The 25,986-nt window shown below is 35.3% G+C and overlaps 1 protein-coding gene across 1 annotated transcript in view; it reads left to right on the top strand.

The window, feature by feature from the left end:
• The window catches only part of LOC137656395 (probable cationic amino acid transporter), a gene marked incomplete at its 5' end in the record, with an annotated part of 32,775 nt that extends 10,384 nt beyond the window's left edge, over window positions 1–22,391 (top strand). Inside the window, 8 exons of the mRNA XM_068390571.1 lie at window positions 2,935–3,059; window positions 4,713–4,867; window positions 13,813–13,953; window positions 17,079–17,242; window positions 18,767–18,867; window positions 19,818–19,974; window positions 20,728–20,855; window positions 21,204–22,391. Coding sequence (XP_068246672.1) covers window positions 2,935–3,059; window positions 4,713–4,867; window positions 13,813–13,953; window positions 17,079–17,242; window positions 18,767–18,867; window positions 19,818–19,974; window positions 20,728–20,855; window positions 21,204–21,499 — 1,267 coding nt within the window. The remainder of the gene's footprint in view (window positions 1–2,934; window positions 3,060–4,712; window positions 4,868–13,812; window positions 13,954–17,078; window positions 17,243–18,766; window positions 18,868–19,817; window positions 19,975–20,727; window positions 20,856–21,203) is intronic.
• Window positions 22,392–25,986: the final 3,595 nt, after the last annotated feature.

Genomic DNA, 25,986 nt, shown 5'->3' with positions numbered 1-25,986 from the left:
TGCAAATATTTGTATAAAATTCCCCAAAAAACATTGAAAAAAAATGAAAAAGAATCAAGGGAGAGAAAATGAAAGGAAGACAAGCAAAGGAAACCAAAGATATTAATTAATCCAAGGCATAGCTGCAGTCCATAAAGGGTGAGAAGAAACGTATGTTAAACCAGGGAGTCAGGGGAGAGAAACACAATAACCATGGGAGAAAAAAAGGGAAAAAAATATATATGCAATGAAACCGACAGAAAGTAAATGCGTAAAGTAAGTTAGCTGTTGGCAAATGAAGTGGAAAGGGTTGAAGTAAGGAAGGGGAAGAAGCTGCTGTAATAAATATGACATCCTGAAAGGGTAGAGGTCCCCTTTTTACAGTTTGGGCAATGTCGTGCTGAGTTTATAACGTGAGGTTAGTTGTTAGGCAGGGGGAAAAAGGCAAGGTGAAATGTTGGCCATAAGAAATACATTACACGCACATAGTATATATATATATATATATATACATATATATACACATATATATATATATATATATATACACACATATATATATATATATATATGTATATATATATATATATATATAGTATATATAAATAAATAGTGCATATATATATATATATATATGATACTTTTTGCAAATTTAAACGTGTTTTCATATTCAAATAAGCCATATATTTTTTTATACATTAATGGTATGTCAATGGTCATGAAAGTTTACTGGACCAGGGTTCGACTCCCGGCCGGTTAGAAGCTGTTGTCTTTGTGTTATTTCATCTGGGGCTCTGACCCCGAGGTCAATAAGAGAATCCAGGCATTAATTTATTAAAAATAGATGGCTTATTTGAATAAATATATATATATATATATATATATATATATCGTACCGCACGCGTTTCATACAGGCTCGTACACTGTAACGGTTTTGCTCATTTTATCTTATTACTCGCCAATCGCTCTTCCCTACACTGATAATAAACTAACCTGTGTTAGACTGCTAGCTCATGTTTTATTATGTTTGAATTTTTATGACGTTCTTGCTCGCAATGCCTGATATTTAAGCTCGATGTTTGTTTAAAAAAACATGAGCTAGCGGGCTTACAAAGGTTGCTTTATCATCAGTGCAGGGAAGAGCATGAGATAGGATATAAAAGCCAAAACCGTTGCAGTGTAAGGGCTTGTATGAATCATATGCAGTACAATATATATAAATATATATACATACATATATATATATATATATATATATACACACACACACAAACAAAAAGGGGCAAAACATAACCTCCTTCCAACTTCGTTGGCGGAGGTGGTAGGTGGTAGTAGTAGTAGTAGCAATAATAATAATAATAATAATAATAATAATAATAATAATAATAATAATAATAATAATATCCACCAAGGTAACGCAAGGAATGAATAATGGCATGCATTGGAAAGGGGACCAGAGATTAGGTGATCTTGAATACGCATAAGATACAGTTCTAGTTGCCTCTACAAAGGCTAAAATGCAGGAAATGATAGATAGGTTAGTATTAAAGGGGTGAAAGGACCAAAGAGAGAAGGAGGCCATGCATATTCAGAGTGGTGATCAGCCGAACTGCCTCATCGGAGGAGTAATATCACCCAACTCAAACTATTTCAAATACCTAGGAACCATCATTATCAAGAATGGATCACTAGTTACATAATTCAAGGAGATAATAGGGAGGACAGAACAAGCAATGGGTATGCTGAAAACAGTTTGGAGGTTAAATCAAATATCAGTTCACAGCAAAATCAAGATATAAATGCCCAAACAAGCAATGGATATTCTAAAACAGTTTGGAGGTCAAATAAAATATCATTTCGTGGCAAAATCAGGATATAAATGCCCAAACAAGCATTGGGCATGCTAAAAACAGTTTGGAGATGCAATCAAATATCAGTTCACAGCAAAATCAATATATGTATTGCATTTGTAAGATCGATATCAACTTATGGGCACTAGTCGCTGTACATCACTGCAACAAGAGATGCAAAATTTCTTGCCTTTGAGAATAAAGCATTGAAAAGGACTTTGGGAATCAAATGGCAGCAGCATATAACATATACTGCAGTTCGCAAGATGGAAGGGGTGATCAATGTGAACGATATAGTTAGATTATCAAGATGGAGATGGATTAGGCATATTTCAAGAAGGGAAAATGAGTTGATCCAGGATGTACTTTGGCAGGGATTAAATTGAATATAAAATTTAGTCCTTAAGCCAAGCACTGGGGCATCGAAGGTCATTCAGCGCTGTATAATGCAAATTAATCAACCATACCCCTACTCTCACATTTAGTATCATTTTAATTTCTGGAATCAATAGCACAACTTTCATACACTAATATCTAAATGCAAAATAAGGATGGATTAAAAGGGAAGCTAGGACGTGCTAGACCAGCAGCTTATTCATCGACCTTTTGCTCGACTTTGACCTTCACCTTTGACCTTTAACATGTATTAATTGGCGTGGATTTGCATAACTCTATTATGAACCAAGTTTGAAGTTTCTGTGACAGCGATGTCCAAACTTATGGATGATTACGTGAAATGAACATTTTGCTTGACATTTGACCTTTGACCTTGACCTTCCAAAATTTAAATATTTCCAGCTTTTTACATAACAGTTAATCCCTACATGCAGGTTTCCTAACACTACGATTAAAATTGTGACCAGGAAGCTATTTACAAACAAACACACACACACACAAAGAAACATACAAACAGGGGCGAAAACATAACCTCCTTCCAACTTCGTTGGCGGAGGTAATAATAATAATAATAATAATAATAATGATAATAATAATAATATCCACCAAGGTACAAATAAAGTCTAAAAAGCATCACACATTACTTTCCCAAACAGCAGTTCACTTCGAAGTATAAATAACCAATGCTTCTTCCCTCCCGCCCCTACAGGAGCCTGGCAAACGTGTGGATAGTGACGGGGACTCCTGCCGTGGCCACGGTGGTCTTCGGCCTTGGTGCTGCCCTAGCTGCTTTGCTGATCTCGTTGGAGGTGCTCGTCGAGATGATGTCCATAGGTAAACAGCAGTTTGAAACGCTCAGTTGTTAATGGCTTGCTATATTTATTTACATCTTTTTTCTAGTAGTCATTACTTCTCATGATCTTTTTTAATGGTATTAATGTTTTTTTAAATATTCTATTTTAATTTTTCATTACTTCTTATATCTTCTATTTATTTACTTTCCTCACTGAGCTATTTTTTTTCCTGTTGAAGCCCTCTGGCTATTAGTATCTTGCTTTTCCAACTAGGGTTGTAGCTTAGCTAGTAATAACAATAGAAAATAATAATCTATCTTAATTTTCTTATGTTTATTTATACAATTTATGGCTTCTACTGTTTCTTCCTATCTCCCTTTATTCCTTCAGAGTCTTTTGAAACACCCTTTATTTCTCCTAAGTCATCTTCTATTATATCTTGGGTTCCTCATGTATATACCATTTTTTCCTAATCACCCAGCTCTTTTTTCTTTTCCTCTTCTCGTAAAATAATCTTCCACCATTAATCCTCTCAAGTCCCTTTTTCTCTTTGTTTCCTTTTCTTTCCATTTTCCTCTTTAATCCATTTCCTGGAAAAGCTTTTTATTTTTACACCTCTTTTCTTTTCTTTATCAATCCTCTTATTTTTCTATAATCATCAGATTATTATTCCTACCAACACCATTAATACTTTGAGAGAGAGAGAGAGAGAGAGAGAGAGAGAGAGAGAGAGAGAGAGAGAGATTTAATACAAATAATAACAACAACAAAAACAATTACCAAACTTATAAAGGAATGGTAGAGATCAAAGACTTATCTTCCACATCACATCCCAGGAATTGATACATATTTAAACCTTGTATCCCCGATAGTATTAACACAAGTTGAAACTTGCACATTCTAATCACTTACATGGAACTGATATAGAACTGAGCTATTGCATCCCCAATCACTTATAGACCTAACCATTGCATCCCCCGATCACTTACAGACCTAACCATTGCATCCCCCAATCACTTAGAAACCTAACCATTGCATCCCACAATCACTTAAAGACCTAGATATTGCATCCCCCAGTCACTTGGAGACCTAACCATTGCATCCCACAATCACTTACAGACCTAAATATTGCATCCCCCAGTCACTTGAAGACCTAACCATTGCATCCCACAATCAACTTGGAGACCTAACCATTGCATCCCCCAATGACTTACAGACTTAAACCTTGCATCCCCCAATCACTTACAGACCTAAACCTTGTATCCCCCAATCAATTACACGAAACTCATACAAGTCTAAGACTTGCATCCCTTAATCACTTACAGACCTAAACATTGCATCCCCCAATCACATACAAACTTAATCCTTGCATCCCCCAATCACTAACAGACCTAAAAATTACATCCCCCAAACACTTACAGACCTAAACCTTGCATCCCTCAATCACATACAAACTTATACCTTGCATCCCCCAATCATTAACAGACCTAAAAATTGCATCCCCCAATCATTTACAGACCTAACCATTGCATCCCCCAATCACTTACAAACCTAACCATTGCATCCCCCAATCACTTACAAACCTAAACCTTGCATCTCCAAATACATGAAACAATCAAATCTAACGTTGCATCCCAAATCCTTTTTATGAAATGATACAGATCTGACTCTTGCACCCCCTTCCAATCAACAGGTACCCTGCTCGCCTACACCCTGGTATCAACCTGCGTGCTCATCCTGCGATACCAGCCCCACTCAACCACCCTGCTGGAGATGCTGCCGGAGAGCATACGGACGCCGTTGGGAGGCACGCCCGTGCCTGGATCTCCAACCCGCGCCCTCTCTCACGTAAGTTTAGCCGCCCGAGGAGGGTACCAGGTACCACCATCATGTGATATCCCCCTCCCCCTTTAATTAGATACAAGAAGTCATGGTCCTTATTCTTTTCTCTCCCTCACATGCACTTTAATAGCACTGGTACATTGTGTAATATTCGCTTCGGTTTGGTCAGCTGGAAGGTACATCAGAATAATGGTTTCATATTTATGTTTAAATTCATACATTTAATTTTTATCAAATCAAAATATGGAAATTTTTTACTTTGAAATGTTCTATTAAAATGATTACCTCGCCTTAAGGTAGAACAGAATTTTTTGGTTACAAACTTATAATTTTTAAATTCATACATTTAATTTCTATCAGATCAAAATATAGAAATTTTTTACTTTGAAATGTTCTATTAAATTTATTCCCTCGCCTTAAGGTAGATCAGAATTTTGGTTTCAAAATGATCATGCTATAAATCAATAAATTTAATTTCTATCCAATTGAAATATGGAAATCTTCTACTTCGATTGAAATGTTCAATTAAAATTACTCTCTCACCTTAAAATATGGCGCGGGGAAAGTTCTAATAACCCTCATACCTAAATTTCTTCATTTCATTTCAAATCTTCTTTACCAATCCCAATGACCTTCTCAAGGCTGCTAAAAGATTTCCAGAAAATAAAACACTGATTCTTCTTAAGATACTTCAACTTAGCGAAGCTTTATCAGTATGGAGGACTTATCCTAAACTTAAAATAATACTTTACAAAGTTACCTTCAAGGCTTTAGTTCTAAAGCCTCTCTTCAGAGTGGATCTCCTAAAATGCCGCTTGCGTGGACGCAACCTTAAAGGTTGAAAGGCCGATAATGAATTGCAGAGCCAAGGCACAGTGACACTGCCCTATCAAGCAGAACTGACCATATATACATATGATGAGCACCCAAGCCCCCTCTCCATCCAAGCTAGGACCAAGGAAGGTCAGGCATTGGCTGCTGATAACGCAGCAGATAGACATACAGGCACCTCCAAAACCCCTTATCCTTAGCTCACAAGGATGGTGAGGTTGCACAGACCAAAGGAACTAACGAGTTTGAGCTGGACTCGAACTCTTAGCTTGCACAATGGCCTGGAGATTGATCTAAATCTTAATCCTAAACATCGTGAAAGTGTCTGCTGTCAATTTCGAGAGCCGGAATTCTAGTCGAAAAGCGTAGAGTGCTTGGAGACAGGATTACTGAGAAAAGCTGTACACAGCCAGTAGGTCCTTATTGATATATATATATAAAAAAAAAAAAAAAAAAAAAAAAAAAAAAAAAAAAAAAAAAAAAAAACACCTTAGTGACACCTGTCATATAAAGACATGAAAACTGTAGGACGTGAAAAAAAAACTACTTATGATACAAAAAGAAAAAGATTATAATTATACGTCATACAAATATACGATTTTAAGTCCAGGATAATCAACATTAGGATATTTACTTATATTTGCCCATACAAAATGGATTTAGTGAACAACGCTAAAAGAATATGCTTGTGAAAAATTAAATGGCGTAAATAGCTCCATACATTACAACAACAACAACAACAACAACAACAACAACAACAACAACCGTTTCTAATCACTGCAGGACACAGGCATCAGACATGTCTTGGTAATGTCTTGGGTTTGGCCATTTTCCTCACCGCGATGGCCAATACGCATTGGTGATGGTTGGAGACGTATGTCTAATCACTCACAGTAAACCAACCTAGTATGGGTGGCCCCGACTAGTACAGCTTTGCCAATACAATAAGCCTTATATCTGAATTTTATAAACATCCATTATATAAAATCATACCAAAGATTAAGACCGAGGAACCAGTAAAAGAAATAAAAATAAAAATAAAAAGGCTTTTAACAATTTAAGGAAAAGGTTACACAGTAAACCAACCTAGTATGGGTGGCCCTGACTAGTATAGCTTTGCCAATACATTAAGCATCTTTTTCATCACCACGGTAAGCCAACCTATAGCCCATTTCTTTTAGCGAGTCATATTTGCACCGACTCGCAACGGTGCCCTTTTAGTTCGGAAAAGTTTCCTGGTCGCTGATTGGTTAGAATTGTCTTGTCCAACCAATCAGCGATCAGGAAACTTTTCCGAGCTAAAAGGGCACCACTGCGAGTTGGTTCAAATCTGCCTCACCAAAAAAAACTGACTATAGTACAGCTTTACCAATACACATCATATACATTCCATAAACATCAATTATATAAAATCATACCAAAGATTAAGACTGAGAAACCGGTAAAAGAAATAAAAATAAAAATAAAAATAGAAAAGCTTTTTTTAATAATATAACATCAAGTCATACTTGCGCCTTCCAAGTGACTACCCAAAGCCAGCATTATCCTCTGTACCCCAAAATGCACTGTCACAGCAAAACCTCTACCCACCCCCAACCACCCCTCTTTCCCAGCACTTTGCTAAGTGATGTGTGTATGTTAAGAAAGAAACTGCACTTAATTCTGTACTTTGCACCCCTGTGTTTAAAAAGAGAAAGAAAAAAAAGAGTGCATCCCGTGGTTATATGCCCTCAAGACCTGTAATCTAACGCTCTGTACTTGCCTAAATGTGTGTGTGATAGCCTGCAGTACTGAATGTTACTGACGTCGCCTTGTAGATTTTTAAAAGAATGTTTTTTAAGGATTTATTTTATCATATATTTAATTTGATTTTTTGTAAATATAATTCATAAGGTATACGAAAATGGAGTTATAGAAATTGATATTTTTTATATATGGAAATATTTCAGATCACGTTCACAATGGACCCATCGTAAGTGTCTTATATTACAGTACAGTTTTAAATCTGATCATATTCGTAAACTAATTTGTTTGTTTACTGGTCTAAATTTAATCAAAAATATTAGCTCACATCCATAACTAGAGTAGAAATTGCATAAATATTACAAAAATGCCATAATATTGCATATTGTATAAATAATAAATCTACGTCCAGTAATCGTAATAATGAATGACAAAACAAGACAAACCAAAGAGATCAGGTACAAAATGTTTTAAATTTCATCTATACAATTAATGTCGAATTTTTCTTAAGTGATGTGACCTAACCAAATCAATCTCACTTAATGAGTAGTGTATGACATTTCCCTCTGTTGACACTAGGTATTCAATCTTATATATATTTCTCAACACTTGAAGAATTGAAAAACGACAGATTATTAAGGTCCCCCTACGTCAAATTAATAGTAACACTCATTTGTTGCTCTGTTAACCAAGTTTCCACCAAAAGAAAAGACATGACTCATGAATGTGAGTCTTGATTTAGAGCTTAACCTAACATATACAGCAACTCTAGTATACCAAAGTATAGAACCAATTATCAAAATGAATTGATATTTTCTGTTAAAATTCCAAACCATTTCAGTTAAATAAGAGATCATTTATATATGCCAGTTGATATTTCTTTTTTTAAATAGCCAATTGTTTTAGCTTAACATAAACAGCCACTCTCTAGTATACCAAAGTATAGAACCAATCAGTGAAATGAATTAATATTTTCTGTAGAAATTACAAACCATTTTAGTTAAACAGGAGATCATTTAGTTTTGCCAGTTACTAAATGCTTCTTTTTCAAATGGCCCCCTTTTTTAACTTAACATAAACATAAACTCTCTAGTATACCAAAGTATAGAACCAATCAGTAAAATTAATGAAAGTTTTTTTTTTTTTTTTTTTTTTTGAATGGCCACTTTTTGTTGTAGTCTGACAGCGTCCTTTTCATCTCAAGAGCCCACGAAGATAAAACACTGGAAAACCATTGATGGTACAGCTGGCTTCATAAATTCCGGTACACTTCATGAGAAGCCAAAGATCCGTCTGACAACTGTACATTGTACCAGATAACGATTTTTATCAATTTTTACTAAGTGCTGTGTAGAAAAATACTGTCATTTGCCTAACAGCACTTCGTATAATGAATGAAAATCCTTCTGATCAGGTATTTACAAACTCAGCAACTTTATTTTACAGGCAGCGTTGCCAACAGTTTCTCTTTTGCTAAACACAGTGTTACCTGAAACAATGAACAGCTTCCACACGTCTCATTCGCTTCCCATGAAGTGTACTAGATTTGATGAAGACAACTATACTTTAGCCCTGATTGCTAGGGAATTCAGTTTGAGATAGAATCATGTAAAAGATATGGCTCCCTAAAATGAATATTGTTCAATGGCCATAGAGAAGTATCATATCTTTAAATCTTTGGGTGGATATAATTCTAAGCACAAAATAACAATGAAGAAAATTTCCAACTGAGATGCTGTATATGTTTGTTTAAATCTCACATCTTTATGTACTCTACAATAACATCTTTAAATCCAGGATATTATCTATAAAGCCCAAACTTAATTGATGTGAGATTGCTTTGAATAGATGGTCACAGATTAAAAATATATTTATCTATTTTCTCTAAAACATAATTAAATAATATAAAATTTATCGAGAAAGAATCATCATTCAAATACGGTTTACTTTTGTTTGATACTGCCAATAACTTTAGGTTAACTGTTCCTTAATTTTGAACAAAATAACAGTGCACAAGAGAATCTTCCAAAAAAAACCTGAAGTTTGAGTTTAACCACATCTTTAAAAACCTGAAGTTTAAGTTAAACCACATCTTTAAATAGTCTTCTATCTAAAGAATCCTCTTAATCAACTAAGACATCACACATATTCTTCTATCGATGAAGAATTTTATCTTGAATCAACAAATAGAACAAAATCCTAAATTTCATACTTCACAGTGAGCTATAGAAGTAGTACTAGATCAGTGGAAAACTACCTCAACGAACATTGCTAGCAAATCCTGTCTACTATCTAAGAAGAATCCTCTTAATCAACTAAGATATAACACGTTCTTCTATCGATAAAGAATTTTACTTTGAATCAACAAATTGAACAAAATCCTAAATTCTGTACTTTACAAAGAGCTATAGAAGTAGAACTAGACCAGTGGAAAACAAACATTTCTATCAAATCCTGAGAAACCGACAACGGATCGTGAATTAAGACGAGTTCTCGAACGATACGAGTATCGATCAATTCTAGAAGACTGCATGAAGGCGACCAATGCACGTAAGTGTATTAGTATGCATATAAACGGTATTCTAATTCATTGTTGTTGTCCCCCCCCCTCTCCTAAATAGTCTTGAAGTGATTAGTTATTGTATATTTTGTGTGAATTAGCATGAATTCTTTATAAAAGCCTTCCGTCAGCGGATAAATTAGACTTTTGAGTAGACACATACAATCATCACCACAGCGAAAGAAAGTACGCGAGATTATACCTGGCCCAAAGCGTCAACAACATTAGATGGTAATCATAAGCCAAAGTGAGAAGCCTTGAAATCTTGAAAGTTCATGTTAAAAATTAAATCATTTATATCTAGCTAAGGCTACGAAATTCCACTTTTAAAAAAATTTCATTAATTTCCTTATATTTTTTCCATCCCTATATCCTACACACAAAAAAATATCCTAATTTAATCCACACCAAAAATTTTCAAAAGTTATCCCACACTTCCTTTGTTCCCTCAAAACTAGTAAACTTTTGGAAAACAAAATGAGATCATATATCTTGGTCAATCAATTGTAGTTGAACAATAGAAAAAAATAGAAAATATATCTTGTCTTTCTATATTTTAAATAACGATATTTTCCAGTTTGCTTTATCCACCGTCAGTTCTCTTCCAGTTCTCACCTCAGTTTCTAATTTCATCAGCTTTATTTTTCTCCCTCTCTTCCGCTCGCTTGCATTAACTATCTCTAATGATTGTAACTTTTAGACGGAGACAATTGATGTGAGTGGGACTCACCTCTCTGTCCCAGGCGACCCAAAGGTAAATACACTATATTATGCCTAGAATGAGAGACACCACTGTATATATATATATGTATATTATATATGTGTATATATATATATATATATATATATATACACATATATAATATATATATATATATATATATATATATATATATATATATATATATATATATATATACATGTATACGTAATGTATAATGTATATAGATATATACAGTATACATTGAGTGTGTATATATATATAAATATATACATATACATGTTATAAATATATATATATATATATATATATATATATATATATATATATATATATATATATATATATATATATATATATATAACTGCAGTTCTGTAGAACGTAGCTGAATTCTTAGTGAATTGTTATTGGAACAAGTAGAATCTTTTGTTAGACTTGTATGAAATGTAAAAAAGCAATATGCCCGTAGAGAATTAACGATCAAGCACGGCCTCTTTCTGTACATTTAGAATTGCTTGAATTTTAGGTGAATCTCATAGGACGCATGATGTCTTGAACATTAATTATGTCTTGATTTCTATATATAATGAAAGTTTTTTTTCTCTTTTACACTGTTCTACACTGTGTAAAAAGTACTTTTCAACTGTATTCATACATAAAATACTCTTTGTATGTTCTTACACGATTATATTTCTGGTTGTTATAAATATGAAGTATTATAGGCCATGGGAAGAAGCCTCTAAGGATCTCCAACAATAAATATTGGAACAAATACCTACATCATTAATAGGTTATGTTATGTTAGGTTAGGTTAGGTTAGGTTAGGTTAATTAACATATTGATTTTTAATACCCAAGTCAGAGGGCAAAATCGAAATCCAGGTTTCATTCACAACAAGGAAATTTGCTCTCAATATTAGTGCAACTTCTACAAGAAGTAAATTAAATTTTCCTTGAGTGATTTCCCAAAAGTCAACCCTTTGTAAATATTTCTTTATTCTTAATTAACATAATATAAGTATACACACCCCTGAATACTCTTGGTTATTATATATAAAAAAAATAACACATCCATCAGAAGACAGGAATTGTTTGAAAATATATACATATATATAAGGAACACTGATATTATGCATAATTGTACCACATCCCTGTGTAAAAAGAGAGTACTACACCAGAAGCGAATAATTCCACGCAGTATCACCGAAGAAGATATGAAGAAAAAAAATCAAGTGGGTTTGTTGATGATGCTATGTATTAGGATACACAAATGATTAGTAAAAGGCTGACGAGGCAGTTGTGTAACACCTTCTAACCACAGCGTCACTTCCTCCACACTAAATAATCAATGCTGGCCGTAACCATATCTACACAATCAAGGGTGAGGCCCAACAAACAACAATAAACACCACGCCACGAAATACACAAACAAGCATCTAGCTACACAAACAGGACAAAAATAAAGACACAACCTATAACCACATTACGCAAAAACGGACAGTAGCCCTACCTACAAGGGACACCACTGATTATACAGGCAGACAGTGGCCCCATCTATGAGGGACATCACTGATTATGTAGATAGACAGTCGCCCCATCTATACGAACAGCACTGATTATATAGAGTCGCCTCATCTATGAGGAACACCACTGATTATGCAGACAGACAGTCACACCGTCTATGAGGAACACCAGTGATTATATAGATAAACAGTCGCCCCATCTATAGGAACACAACTGATTATACAGACAGACAGTCCCCCATCTCTGAAGAACACCACTGATTATACACAGACAGACAATATCCCCACCTGAGGAACACACATGATAATACCGACAGACAGTAGCCCCACCTATAAGTGACACCCGACAGAGAGTCCCCTCATGTATGAGGAACACCAGTGATCATACAGACTGAAAGAGTAGGGGAGCCCCTTCTATGAGAAACACCACTGATTGTACAGACAGACAGTAGCCCCACCTAGGCCTATGAGGAACACCACTGATTATACACAGACAGAGAGTAGCCCCACCTATGAGGAACACCACTGATTGTACAGACAGACAGTAGCACCACCTATGAGGAACACCACTGATTATACACAGACAGAGAGTAGCCCCACCTATGAGGAACACCACTGATTGTACAGACAGACAGTAGCCCCACCTAGGCCTATGAGGAACACCACTGATTATACACAGACAGAGAGTAGCCCCACCTATGAGGAACACCACTGATTGTACAGACAGACAGTAGCACCACCTATGAGGAACACCACTGATTATACACACAGACAGAGTAGGGGCGCCCCTTATATGAGGAACATCACTGATTATACAAACACACAGTCGCCCCATCTATAAGGGACACCACTGATTATACAGACAGACAATAGCCCCACCTATGAGTAACCCAACTGATTATACAGACAGACAGTCGTCTCACCTATGAGGAACACCACTGATTATACAGACAGACAGTCGCCCCATCTATAAGGGGCACCACTGATTATACTGAAAGACAGTATCCCAACCTATGAGGAACAACACTCATTATACCGACAGACAGTAGCCCCACCTATGAGTGACACCACTGATTATACAGACAGTAGCTCCATCTATTAGGAACACCAGTGATTATACAGATAGACAGTGGCTTCCACCTATGAGGAACACCGCTGATTATACAGACAGTCATCCCATCTATGAGGAACACCAGTGATTATACAGACAGACAGTCGTCCCCATATATGATGGACATCACTGATTATACAGACAGACAGGGTAGCCCGCCTATGAGGAACACCACTGATTATACAGATAGACAGTCGCCCCATCTATAAGGAACACCACTGATTATACAGACAGACAGTCCCCCATATATGAGGAACACCAATGATTATACAGACAGACAGTCCCCCATATATGAGGAACACCAATGATTATACAGACAGACAGTAGCCTCATCTATGAGGAACACCAATGATTATACAGACAGACAGTCCCTCATATATGAGGAACACCACTGATTATGCAGACAGACAGAGTAGCCCCGTCTATGAGGAACACCACTGATTATGAAACACGGCCCCAGCAGGCAGAACTGACTTCTGGGTTAGGTGGCCGACCAGGCGTTACTTCCGTCTCGCCCCAGCACCTGACGGCGGCACTGCAGCAGAACGGTGGAGGGAGGATCACGCCCTCAGGACTTCCCCTCGATCAGAAAGTGACAGTCAAGGTGAGACGCAAGCAAAAACGAGATGATGCTAAACGGATGCACATCTATTAAGTGTAGATACCTAATTTAGATATGAAAAATAGTAAAATTTATATTAGGCAATAGCTACATGTTTCAATTTTACCTAGAACTGAATTTTTGTACCTACATTTTTTTAAAGTTCATCTATGAATAATTAGTTATTTTAGTATCATTATTTCCTGGTAAACATTCTCCATAACCATGTACGGTGATATCATACATTATGTGATAATGTATCGCTATGCTAATCTTCCTACCAAGTTTCGCCATCGCCTTCGCACGCCTACAAATCTCTGCTCCTTATTCCTTTGCTTAAAATGCATTCATTAAAAAGAAAATGCCGCTTACAAAATTTTGCACACACAAGCTGAATGAGAATTGGCCTTAAGCTTTAGCAACGAATACAGCTTCGAGAAGGGTTTTTGCTGGAGACTGGAAATCCAATTATCCTATGGGACAAAATGTCCAGGAAAGTCTACACAAGCTCCTGGAGATAATGAAAGATCCTGTAGGATCTGTCAACATTGTTTTGTAAATCTAAATCAGTTAATTCTAAGGTTTGAAAATGGTGAAAATGACAATTGTGATTTGGATGGAAATAATCGGGAGAAAGGATGTAAGCAAGAATGGTGAGACATATTCCTAAAAAAACATCTTAAAAAGAATTCATAGATGAATACTTACAGGGCCCTTGGATGCATGGCAGGAAATGCAAATCCTGAAAGATAGAACAAATGGTAAATTGTTTGTTTGTTGGATGATAATTGGAGTAATACTTTAATAAGGGTTAATTCACAATAGCAGTCCAGTCGCGCTTCGCTCGTGCTCCAGTCACGGTCCTGTCAAATATTGTTATATTATTTCAAATGGAAAAATTCACACTGGCGCTCCGGTCTGCTCTCACTGCAGGCTCACTCCAGTCATGATTCCTTCAAAAGATATTTTGAGCGGAGTGAGACCAGACTGGACCGTGACTGGAGTGTGACCGGACCGTGACCGGACTGATAGTGTGAACCAGCTTTAATACTCAATGGAACTAGTTGTGCATTTAAATTTGAAAATCAAAGTAAAAAAGATTATTATTATTATTATTATTATTATTCTTATTATTATTATTATTACTAGCCAAGCCACAACCCTAGTTGGTAAAGATGGATGTTATGACTCCAAGGACTCCAACAGGGAAAAATACATTAAAAAGAATCAAATCAGATAGGGTGCTTTCGAAGGCTTGACCAATAAATGGATAGATTACGATGAACTGGTCGCTGGATAAACAGAAGCTGGTATGGATGACTGAACAGTTGAATATTGGGATGGAACGTGACTTCAAAATCCCAATGTAGATACGTGAACGTTTGATGATTGGATAGGAAGAGCTGGCAGAAGAGTGGATGGATGGTAGAAAGTGATAGATGGTAGAAAGGGATAGATGGTAGAAAGGGAGGGATGGTAGATAGGGATGGATGGTAGAAAGTGATAGATGGTAGAAAGGGATGGATGGTAGAAAGTGATAGATGGTAGAAAGGGATGGATGGTAGAAAGTGATAGATGGTAGAAAGGGATGGGTGGTAGAAAGGGATGGATGGTAGAAAGGGATGGATGGTAGAAAGTGATAGATGGTAGAAAGTGATGGATGGTAGAAAGTGATGGATGGTAGAAAGGGATAGATGGTAGAAAGTGATAGATGGATGAAAATAAAAAGGCAAGGAGCTAAAGAAAAAAGGATCATTCATCTTCATTATATTATAAAGAAAATGTGCATCCTCTAGGAACATTAAATCCTTCATATTTTGAGGTCTAACAGATGTATACCAATCGATCACATTTACTGTACAAAGTCACTCAAGTCAAAAATCATTATGATTAAAATTAGATTAGCTAATTGTTTGAAATATTACAATAGAAATCAATCTACACCAAATTTTGGAAGTTACATTAAATATATGATTAATCAAACATTTAAATCATGATAATATTAATCAATTTAGTTAAAATTACAAATACACTAATTCATTCTTGTAACATGAACATTAGTACTATCTTAAAAGAATGACTATATGCTAAGGAGACCCAACGTGATAATGGCAAAGTAGACAAGAGAATGGATGAGAAATTGAAAAGAAAAACGTAAAAAGAAGGAAAAAAACGTATGAGTGAAGTACATAATGTTCTAGAAGGAAAGACAAAACAAGGTTAACTAATGACAGTTTGTGTTCATCTCCTAAAACGTCACTGTTGAAATCAAAATCATAATGATAATTTAATCTCGATACATGAAGTTATTACTTAGAAGTGATGCTTTTGTTCAAGTAAAATGCCATATCAAATGCCACTTCATAAAAAGTAGCTAAAACTAATTTACTGTGGTATGACCCTTAAGAAAAAAAAAAGTAACATGGTTCTTTATACCAAAATGTGCATGGAAACAAAATACAAAAGGTGGTAACCTTCTACTGTAAAAAGCAATTTGATTAAATACAATTTCCCTAAACAGAAATCTAATAATTAAATGTGTAAAGGTCTTGTGTTTATTTAGCTAAATGGTGTCTCGTCTTTTGAAGTCAATTGTCTCTCCCTTTTTAATTTGTAATTGGAAGTTTCTTTCATCTAAAATTTGCCTTTCATAAATACTCAAGCACATGAATGTATTTATTCACATGTATAATAATTGTTGTGTATATCTTGTTGTAATTAAGATTAATTGTAAGTAAATGATCAACCACACATGTATATATGTACACAAATATATATATATATATATATATATATATATATATATATATATATATATATATATATATATATATATATATATATATATATATATATATATATATATATATATATATATTCATATGCAAGTTTATATCCCTTAAGCTTTAGCCAAAAAAGTTTTTATATAAAATATATATCTTGTTACGAGAATATATTTTGACTAAGATGCCATTAAAATCCCGAGTAATAAACTTATGGGAAAATGAATATATCTAATAAAAATAACAGCATTTTGACTGAGAGTATCCTAAGAAAGCGTCAGACCCTCCGGAGGATCCTTTGCGGGGGTTAACACCGCAATCTCTTACTATATTCCCCCTTTGCAGCGTGTCATGAGGTCATCCCCTGATTCAGATGACACAGCCAACACGGAGGAAGGGAGCGCCGAGTCCTCTAGGAGGGAGGATGATTACATGGTCAGCGACAAGTGCGAAAATAAGTATTACGGTGCCGTCCCTACATCAGCTGGTCAAGCTAAGTGGTATGATAGGTAAGGAGTTCCCATACGAAAACGTTAATCTTTGTAATAGTATGGGTGGTGTTCCTTGTCCTGCAGGCCAATCAAATTAGTGCGGAAGGTAGGCAGTAATAGCATGGGTGGTGTTCCTTGCTCTGCAAGCCAATCAGAATAGCATGTAAGGTAGGCAGTAATAGTAAGGGTGGTGTTCCTTGTTCTGCAGGCCAATCAAAATAGTATGGAAAGTAGGCAGTAATCGTATGGGTGGGGTTACTTGTTCTGCAGGACAATCAAAATAGTATGGCAAGTAGGCAGTAATCGTATGGGTGGGGTGCTTGTTATGCAGGACATCCAAAGTAGTGTGGAAGGTAGGCAGTAATAGTATGAGTGGGGTTACTTGTTCTGCAGGACAACCAAAGTAGTGTGGAAGGCAGGCAGTAATGGTATCAGTGGAGTTACTTGTTCTGCAGGACAACCAAAGTAGTGTGGAAGGCAGGCAGTAATGGTATGAGTGGGGTTACTTGTTCTGCAGGACAACCAAAGTAGTGTGGAAGGCAAGCAGTAATGGTATGAGTGGAGTTACTTGTTCTGCAGGACAACCAAAGTAGTGTGGAAGGCAGGCAGTAATGGTATGAGTGGGGTTACTTGTTCTGCAGGACAACCAAAGTAGTGTGGAAGGCAGGCAGTAATGGTATGAGTGGGGTTACTTGTTCTCCAGGACAACCAAAGTAGTGTGGAAGGCAGGCAGTAATAGTATGAGTGGGGTTACTTGTTATGCAGGACATCCAAAGTAGTGTGGAAGGCAGGCAGTAATGGTATGAGTGGAGTTACTTGTTCTGCAGGACAACCAAAGTAGTGTGGAAGGCAGGCAGTAATGGTATGAGTGGAGTTACTTGTTCTGCAGGACAACCAAAGTAGTGTGGAAGGCAGGCAGTAATGGTATGAGTGGGGTTACTTGTTCTGCAGGACAACCAAAGTAGTGTGGAAGATAGGCAGTAATAGTATGAGTGAGGTTACTTGTTCAGCAGGCCAATCAAAGGAGTATGGAAGGTAAGCAGTAGGAGTATAGGTAGTGTTCCTTGCTTTACAGGTTAATCAAAGTAGCATAGAAAGTAGGGATTTAAAAATCATCAATCAAAATAAACAATAATAATAGCCAACCTGTTGTTAGCTTCCGCAAAATCGTGTCATCTAATCCCAATCATTCTAGTGCAGGAACTTGTCCATCACCTATATGCAACCTAAACCAGCCCTTCCGTACAAAATGGATTTTGCTTCTCTTTTGAACCAGTAATTACAAACATATAGATTAATGCTCATATGACTCATCAGGTACTAATTGTATGTGTATTCAAAGGCCAATGCCTCTTCAAGCCCATACAACTTCAATTACAGACCAAAAAGCCGGGCAAAGCAGTAAACATCTAGTTAAATCATAAATATGCTCTTTTATTCAAAGCTTCTGAGAGTGTTCCATCCTTCTGACCTTAGTGGGAAAGCATTACTTGAATAAAAATTAAACAATAGACTGAAATATTTCTCTCTCTTGTTCAACAGTTACGTGGAGACAGTTCAGAGGATTTTCCCATCTCTCTTCCCTTGGGTTGAAGAAGGACCATGCACAGAAGAAACAGGAAGAAAAGTCATGAAGCTTGTGGGTAAGTAGTTTTATAAGCTATTTTTACATTATTCAATATGCATGTTGTGTAACTGAAAATCTCAGAATTATTCATATTGTAAAACAAAATCACAGTAAAGGACAACTTAGAAGTAAAAATTTAATGATCTAGATACCTCAAAGTAAATTTGACAATTTGATCAAACTAAACCGTTACACAGTGACCTTGCGTATAGGAAAGTCACTATGTAATTAAAAAAGGTACCGCTAAGTAATTAAATTGGTGTTAATTTAGTGAAATGGGATAAACCTAGCTGTGAAAGAACTAGGAAGGAAAATCATTGTTTGCCTGTGCAAGTCAGAAACCCCAAGAATGGTTGGAAACTGCAGAGGGGTCAACATCAGCAATCACAACATTTATGCTGGAATATAACTATTTGAAAGCAGTCCCAGTTCAGAATAGTCATATGTTATAGAATTTCCTAATAAGCTGCTGACATTACATCTAAATGATAGAAACATTACTTTACGGAAAAGGCCAATTAAGTAAAGGTATTTTAAGTAGATTTTCAAACTAAATCAAAGATCCAACTATTTGAAGTGTTCAATCTATCTGATTATCATCGCTTCTACAGGCTTACTGTATACAGGTATAAAAATTCTGACTCCCTGTAGATTCACTTCATGTGTACTACTTGTATCCTCGACAACCTTAATAAATCTGAAATACTGAATCTCCTATAGATTGATTTTTTAATTTCTACCACAGTCAGGTTAATTGGGCGTCATGATCTTTTGCAGGCTAACTGTACCTGGAATATCTGATATCCTCCAAGCTAACTTCGACACAGATTTGTGGAATTTTTGCAGCCTTACTATACCTCAACTAATTGATCTCATCCATGTTAACTTCCTCTCAAACTCATTTAAGTCTAGACTGCCTGATCTCCTCCAAGATTACTTTATCACAAATTTGTGGATTTTTTGCAGGCTTGCTGTATCTGAACATCCTGATCTTCGACATTCTCTTAGCCTGTGAGCTAAGTGAACTGGAAGGCCACTCACCACTGGTATCCTTCTTCTGTATCTTGTTCTTCGTTGGTATCATTGGCATTCTTCTCTTGATTTCAAGGAAACCACAAAACAGGTGAGAAGAATAATCCCACTTTAAATACAGTGTTTTGCATGAATTTGATTTTGTATTCAAGTAAGATCTTTATTCATCAAAGTCATGTGTGGGATTCTAGGTTATTAATGTTGATGAAAATACAAATGGAATATGAAATGTAGAGGTAACAGGAAATCCACTAGTTCAACATTTCTCTTAGTGAAACCTTGAAAATCTAATAATAGCTTACATGTCAATTTCCTTTCTAACTTTATAAACACTCAAAAAATCATTGGAGAAACAATCTTAATAAAATGTACTCACATCGAAATGGAGACAGGAAACAGCATTAAAAACCCGTTGGTATGTTGGGAAATCATTTTATCGGATGGTATTTTCTTTTGTACTCTAACTTATGAAAGTAATAATTTTGGAACTAAGCCAACTACCTGACATATAGAACTTTCAGCACCCTGTCCACCTGGTACATTAAGGTACAAAAGTGAAGAGTGAAAAGAATAACTGTTCCTTTGTGTGCAAGGAAAGGTGAATGAGGTGACTCTAAGAATCATAGGGACACAACATTACTTTTTAAGACAGTTATCTAAATATATATAATTTAAGAGACTGCATGTAAAATTATTGTTGCTGGGAGACAATACTTTTCAGCAATAATCAAGTAAAACTAGTATTTTTTGGAAACCATCCAAACTCTTAAAGTGACCTTTTCCAAGTCACTTAACCTACAATAACATCAATTATGTCATGGATTGTTCTCTTTCCCTTCATCAGGCGATCCTTGCCATTCCTAGCTCCAGGTCTGCCCTGGGTCCCAGCCGTCGCCATCGTCATCAATGTGTATCTCATCTTTAAGCTGTCCATACTCACTCTTGTTCGATTCATACTCTGGATGACAATCGGTAAGTTAGTGGTGACTGTCCTGTAGAATCTGTGTCAGAAGAGTTTTTTTAGCAGTACATCCACCCTTACTCTTCTTGTGAGCTGGGGATGGTGGTTTAGTGGAGCCTATAGGTCCACCTGATGAGTCGTCAACAACCATTGCCAGGCCCTCCTTAATTCTAGCTTGAGGGAAAAGATGGCTTGAGCACTGATCTTATGCTTATATGGTCGATCTCTAGGACATTGTCACACATAAACGACCTTTAAACAATTAAACTCTAAGGCCTTACCTGACAGTAATAACATTTTAAACAAAACCTTTCCTCAAAACACATTAAATCAACTGACCAGTTTCCCCTTTCCTACAGGTTTCATCATCTACTTCTACTACGGCATCAAGAAGAGTGTCATTGCCACCGGCGATGATGGGGAAATTGAACTGCACATTACGTCCGATCCTTCCACCCAGCCCACGACCAACACTGTCAGTCCGCCCACCGCCTACAACCTATCGCCCATGAGTGCCCAGAACCCAACGCCGGCGCAGATGGCGCCCCAGACCACGGAGCTCTTCACCCCTCCAAGTAACCCATCCATGGAACCGGAGGAAACCAACCAAATCTATATTTCTCCTAATCCGAAAAACCCATTCCGTATGACTTAAGGGGAAAAGTTCTTTTTCAAGGGTACAGGAGAGAAATGGTGATAAGGGCGCGTTCTGCTGGTCACCAAGACAAGAATCTGGGTCGCTATTCTGTTTGCAGACGTTACTGAATTTAGGAAGCCTTGCTAATTACAGCCGGACTGTTCTGCTAGTCACCAAGATTTGAGTCAGGAATGCTATTTTTAGTTTTGTTTGCAACTGTAACTGTATTCACGAGGCCTGCTAATTACAGTAGAGTTTTCCAGCCAGCCTGACATTAGTGGGTAGCATACATAACTTTAGGAAAAAACCTCCGACTCACGCACTCAATAGGTTGAAGATCCACCGTCTAGGAGGTGTTAGATTTCTAGCAATGCAAACCAACAGAACACGCCTTCGAGTTGTTTTATTTGCATCACAATGGATTGCAACTATTGATAGTAATGTTTTTTCTTACTGTTTTTCTGTTTTGGGAGGAGGGAATCATTTTTGTCCCTTTTCCATTCCATGAAAGCTATCATCTACTGCTAGCGAAGATAAGAAAGGGAACCTTTTTCTCAAATGTAAACAAACTAGTAACCTAGGTAGCATACAGATAATAGGGACTCATTTGACTTTTAAAGAAAGCTAATAGGTAGGATTACTCTGATACTGACAGAATATTATACATGCTTTTTTTCAGTTTCCATGGTACCATGAAGGAGCTGTATAACATGAACACAGATAATTAAGCGTATACACTGACCAAGCGCGCGTGCTGGCATAAAACCTTCTCTAGTCTAGAAAATGGAATAGAAATTAAAGAACGTAAATCGCAATGTGTATAATCAATGTAATTGGCAATAATGAATATATTTCATGTAGGGACCACATCTTTTTATTTTAGGGGACAATCAGAGCTGGCCCTTACTTGCAATTCATCGATGGATTTCCATAGGAAGAATAAATACATTATTCAGATATACATAATCTCGTGATAGATATCATATATGCATATGTATGTGTATGTACATATATATATATATATATATATATATATATATATATATATATATATATATATAAATATATATATATATATATATATATATATATATATATATATATATATATATATATATATATATATATGTGTGTGTGTGTATCTTCTTTCCAACCGTCATCCCTACATTAAGGGACTGGTTGCCTGATACACATTCTCCGATGCCATCGCAATATATATACACACACACACATATACTGTGTATATATATATATATATATATATATATATATATATATATATATATATATATATATATATATATTCTCACAATGAAATCAAACCCTATTCTCATCAAATGAAAGGCAAGATAGCTACCAATCAGGGCACCAGAAGCCACAAAATAAATCCGAATGTAAGTGGTATCCTAGTATTTCAGGAATTACCTGGGGAAACCAAAGTGTAGCATACTATACCAACGAGAGATAGTCTGACCAGTTAAATCCTGAAATGCTGTAGCACTTGTGTATTCCAACTACTTTTGTGACTTCTGGAACATGTTGATAGCTATATTGCTTTTCATTAGAAAAGATTACGTTTCGATCCCAGTTAGGTAGAAATTTATTTCTTATAACACGATACTGTATTGATTTTTATTTTAGTTTATATATATGTATATGTATATGTATATATATATATATATATATATATATATATATATATATATATATATATATATATATATATATTGATAACATTTAGCAATGTGATAGTCGTGAAGAATCTACATTAATCACTAAAATTCACAAAATCTATACAACTAAGAAATTAAGAAATCCAATTTTATACGCAAAATATACACGTTCCTGGCCATGAAGCAAAATACGAATGAAATAGAATACCACAAAAGCATTGTAGAAATACTATAAAAAAGTAAATAAACCCTAAATGTCAATCTGCAAGAAGCCAAACTAATCACACCATCTTTAAAGGTCAAAGTCACGAACTAAGCCAATGGATAAACAACCATGTTATCGTGTTGTACAATTCATTATAGCGCCATGGAAAGCTTATAAACAAGACAGTTATATGTCGAGAAACTGCAATTTCAGATTGAAGTAGACACAGTATCAAAGGTCAAAGCCACTGCTTTATAAATATTGAAATGTGATTCACCAAAGCCTTCAAAATCCTCAAAGAATGCAGTGTTTGTGTGTATTCACTCCTCATTAGTATACACATACTGTATACATACATATATACATACCTATATACTTTATTAATTTCCCTTACGTACACACAATATACAAAAATAAATACAGCCATTTCTAGTCCACTGCATGACAAAGGCCTCAGACATGTCCATATTCATGTCCGGGGCTTGGCCAGTTTTCATCACCAAGCTGTCCACTGCGGACTGGTGATAGTGGGAGACTTTTTGTCTGATCGCTCACAGAAAACCAACCTGGTAAGGGTGGCCCTAGCTAGTATAGCTTTGCTGATCATTGCAATACACAAAAAACTTTTCACCAAGTGTGTGGATTTACATCTATACAGAGACTATACTTGTATTTTCAATTCACCAGCATGTACACATGAAAATACAAGCCTGGTACGTTTTTCCATATATATATATATATATATATATATATATATATATATATATATATATATATATATATATATATATATATATATATATATATACAGTATGTGTAAATACATGAGAACATACATACAGGCATCTGCAAATACAGAGGATTGGGTAACTATACAAACGTATGCAAATGGCAATTAAAAACAAAGCTAGTGATTTTGTGGAAAAGCAATTGATCAACCTTCCATTTGCTTGGTGGGTATATCCTCCAAAACTGTTGTCGTGTCTGTGCATGAACGTGTCTTCGATTTGATGTCCAGAACTTCATTCATGTTCCTGTTTTTTCCATTTCCTTTCACTGTGATCTGTGAATTTAGAGTCGAATAGCGTGAATTAATTGTGCGTGTATGTGTTTTTGTGTGTGAGGTTTAATCCCCCGTGATTTGATTTTACTTACATTAGATGACTTTAGATTTGCTAAGTAGAGGAGGCGTGAATAATGGGTGGGAATTATTCTGTATACATTCGCCATAAACAATTACAAATCTACCTTAAATAAAGCTTAAATATAATGATGAAATAAATGATGCATAACGTTGCAAATTTAGATTCAAAGCCTAAAGGCTTCTACAAATAGACATGGGTTTGACATAATAAATCCCAAAAACTGTGGAATAAAAAGTCACTTTCAAAAGTCTTTTAATAAAAGGAACCTTTGATAATGGGAAAAAAGCATCAGTAAGAGCATTTATGAATTAAGATCATTTCATAAACTATTGTTGTTTTCGAAGTATAAAAATACAGGAATTCAGACAGAATACACAAGACACATAAAGTAATACAAACACTCTGGATTGCTATGCCATCTCAATTGAGAGATCTATGAAATATAATAAGATATTCACTTAATACCAAGAGTAAATAATGATCTGCAGAACTGAGATTCCAGTCCCGCTCAAGCTCGATAGTTTCTTGTAGTGTCTGCAACCTCACCATCCTCGTGAGCTAAGGAAGGGGGATTTGAGGAAGCTTTCATGTACGTATTGTAAATATATACTACTAAAAGTATATATTAAATTCAAAAGCAGGTAGATGTGGAAATTTCAGTGAAAGGGTATTGTTAGCATTGGTCAGAAATGTCGTAGAAATGGAAGTTACAGTTTAAAAATTTATAAAAAAGAGAATAGATGGGATAAAAAAAATCACAATAATGCAACTTGTTCTCTTAGTTTCTGCTCCAGGGAAAAATACAAATGGAATTTAGACAACTTATCAAGGGGGGTTAGTTAAAAACATACGTAACTTACAATCGTAGCAATTATAAAAACAAGTGAAAGGGAAACCAGACTCTGTCAATTGCATGAACTAAGAATTGTGGGGATCATTGGGAATACGAACTAAGTGGATATAAGGATGTGTAAAAACCTCCCCAATTGGATGATACCATTAGAAATTCAGCTGGTTTGTTCCTGTGGAGAGAATGGAAGTGTTAAAAGGGAAAAGAAGAGGTTTTACAACGATAAGATCATATGTTAGACGTTCAAAAAGAATTGCCTATAGATAAAAACAACTTGCTTGTCAATAAAGGGGTTTCATGAGCAAATGGTGACTCTTGTATTCTCGGTTTAAATAACGTAGGCATCACTGTATATATATATATATATATATATATATATATATATATATATATATATATATATATATATATATATATATATATGTATATATATATGTATATGTATAATATATATATATATATATATATATATATATATATATATATATATAAATATATATATATATATATGTATGTATATATATATATATATATATATATATATATATATATATATATATATATATATATTTATATATATATTAAATTTCTGACTCGAACTGAAAAACCTACAAATTAAAAAAACTCAAATT

This window comes from Palaemon carinicauda, chromosome 17, assembly GCF_036898095.1.
Source record: "Palaemon carinicauda isolate YSFRI2023 chromosome 17, ASM3689809v2, whole genome shotgun sequence".
Classification (NCBI taxonomy): Eukaryota; Metazoa; Arthropoda; class Malacostraca; order Decapoda; family Palaemonidae; genus Palaemon; species Palaemon carinicauda.
Note: the sequence above shows the minus strand (reverse complement) of the source record. Positions and strands in the feature narration are given on the sequence as shown.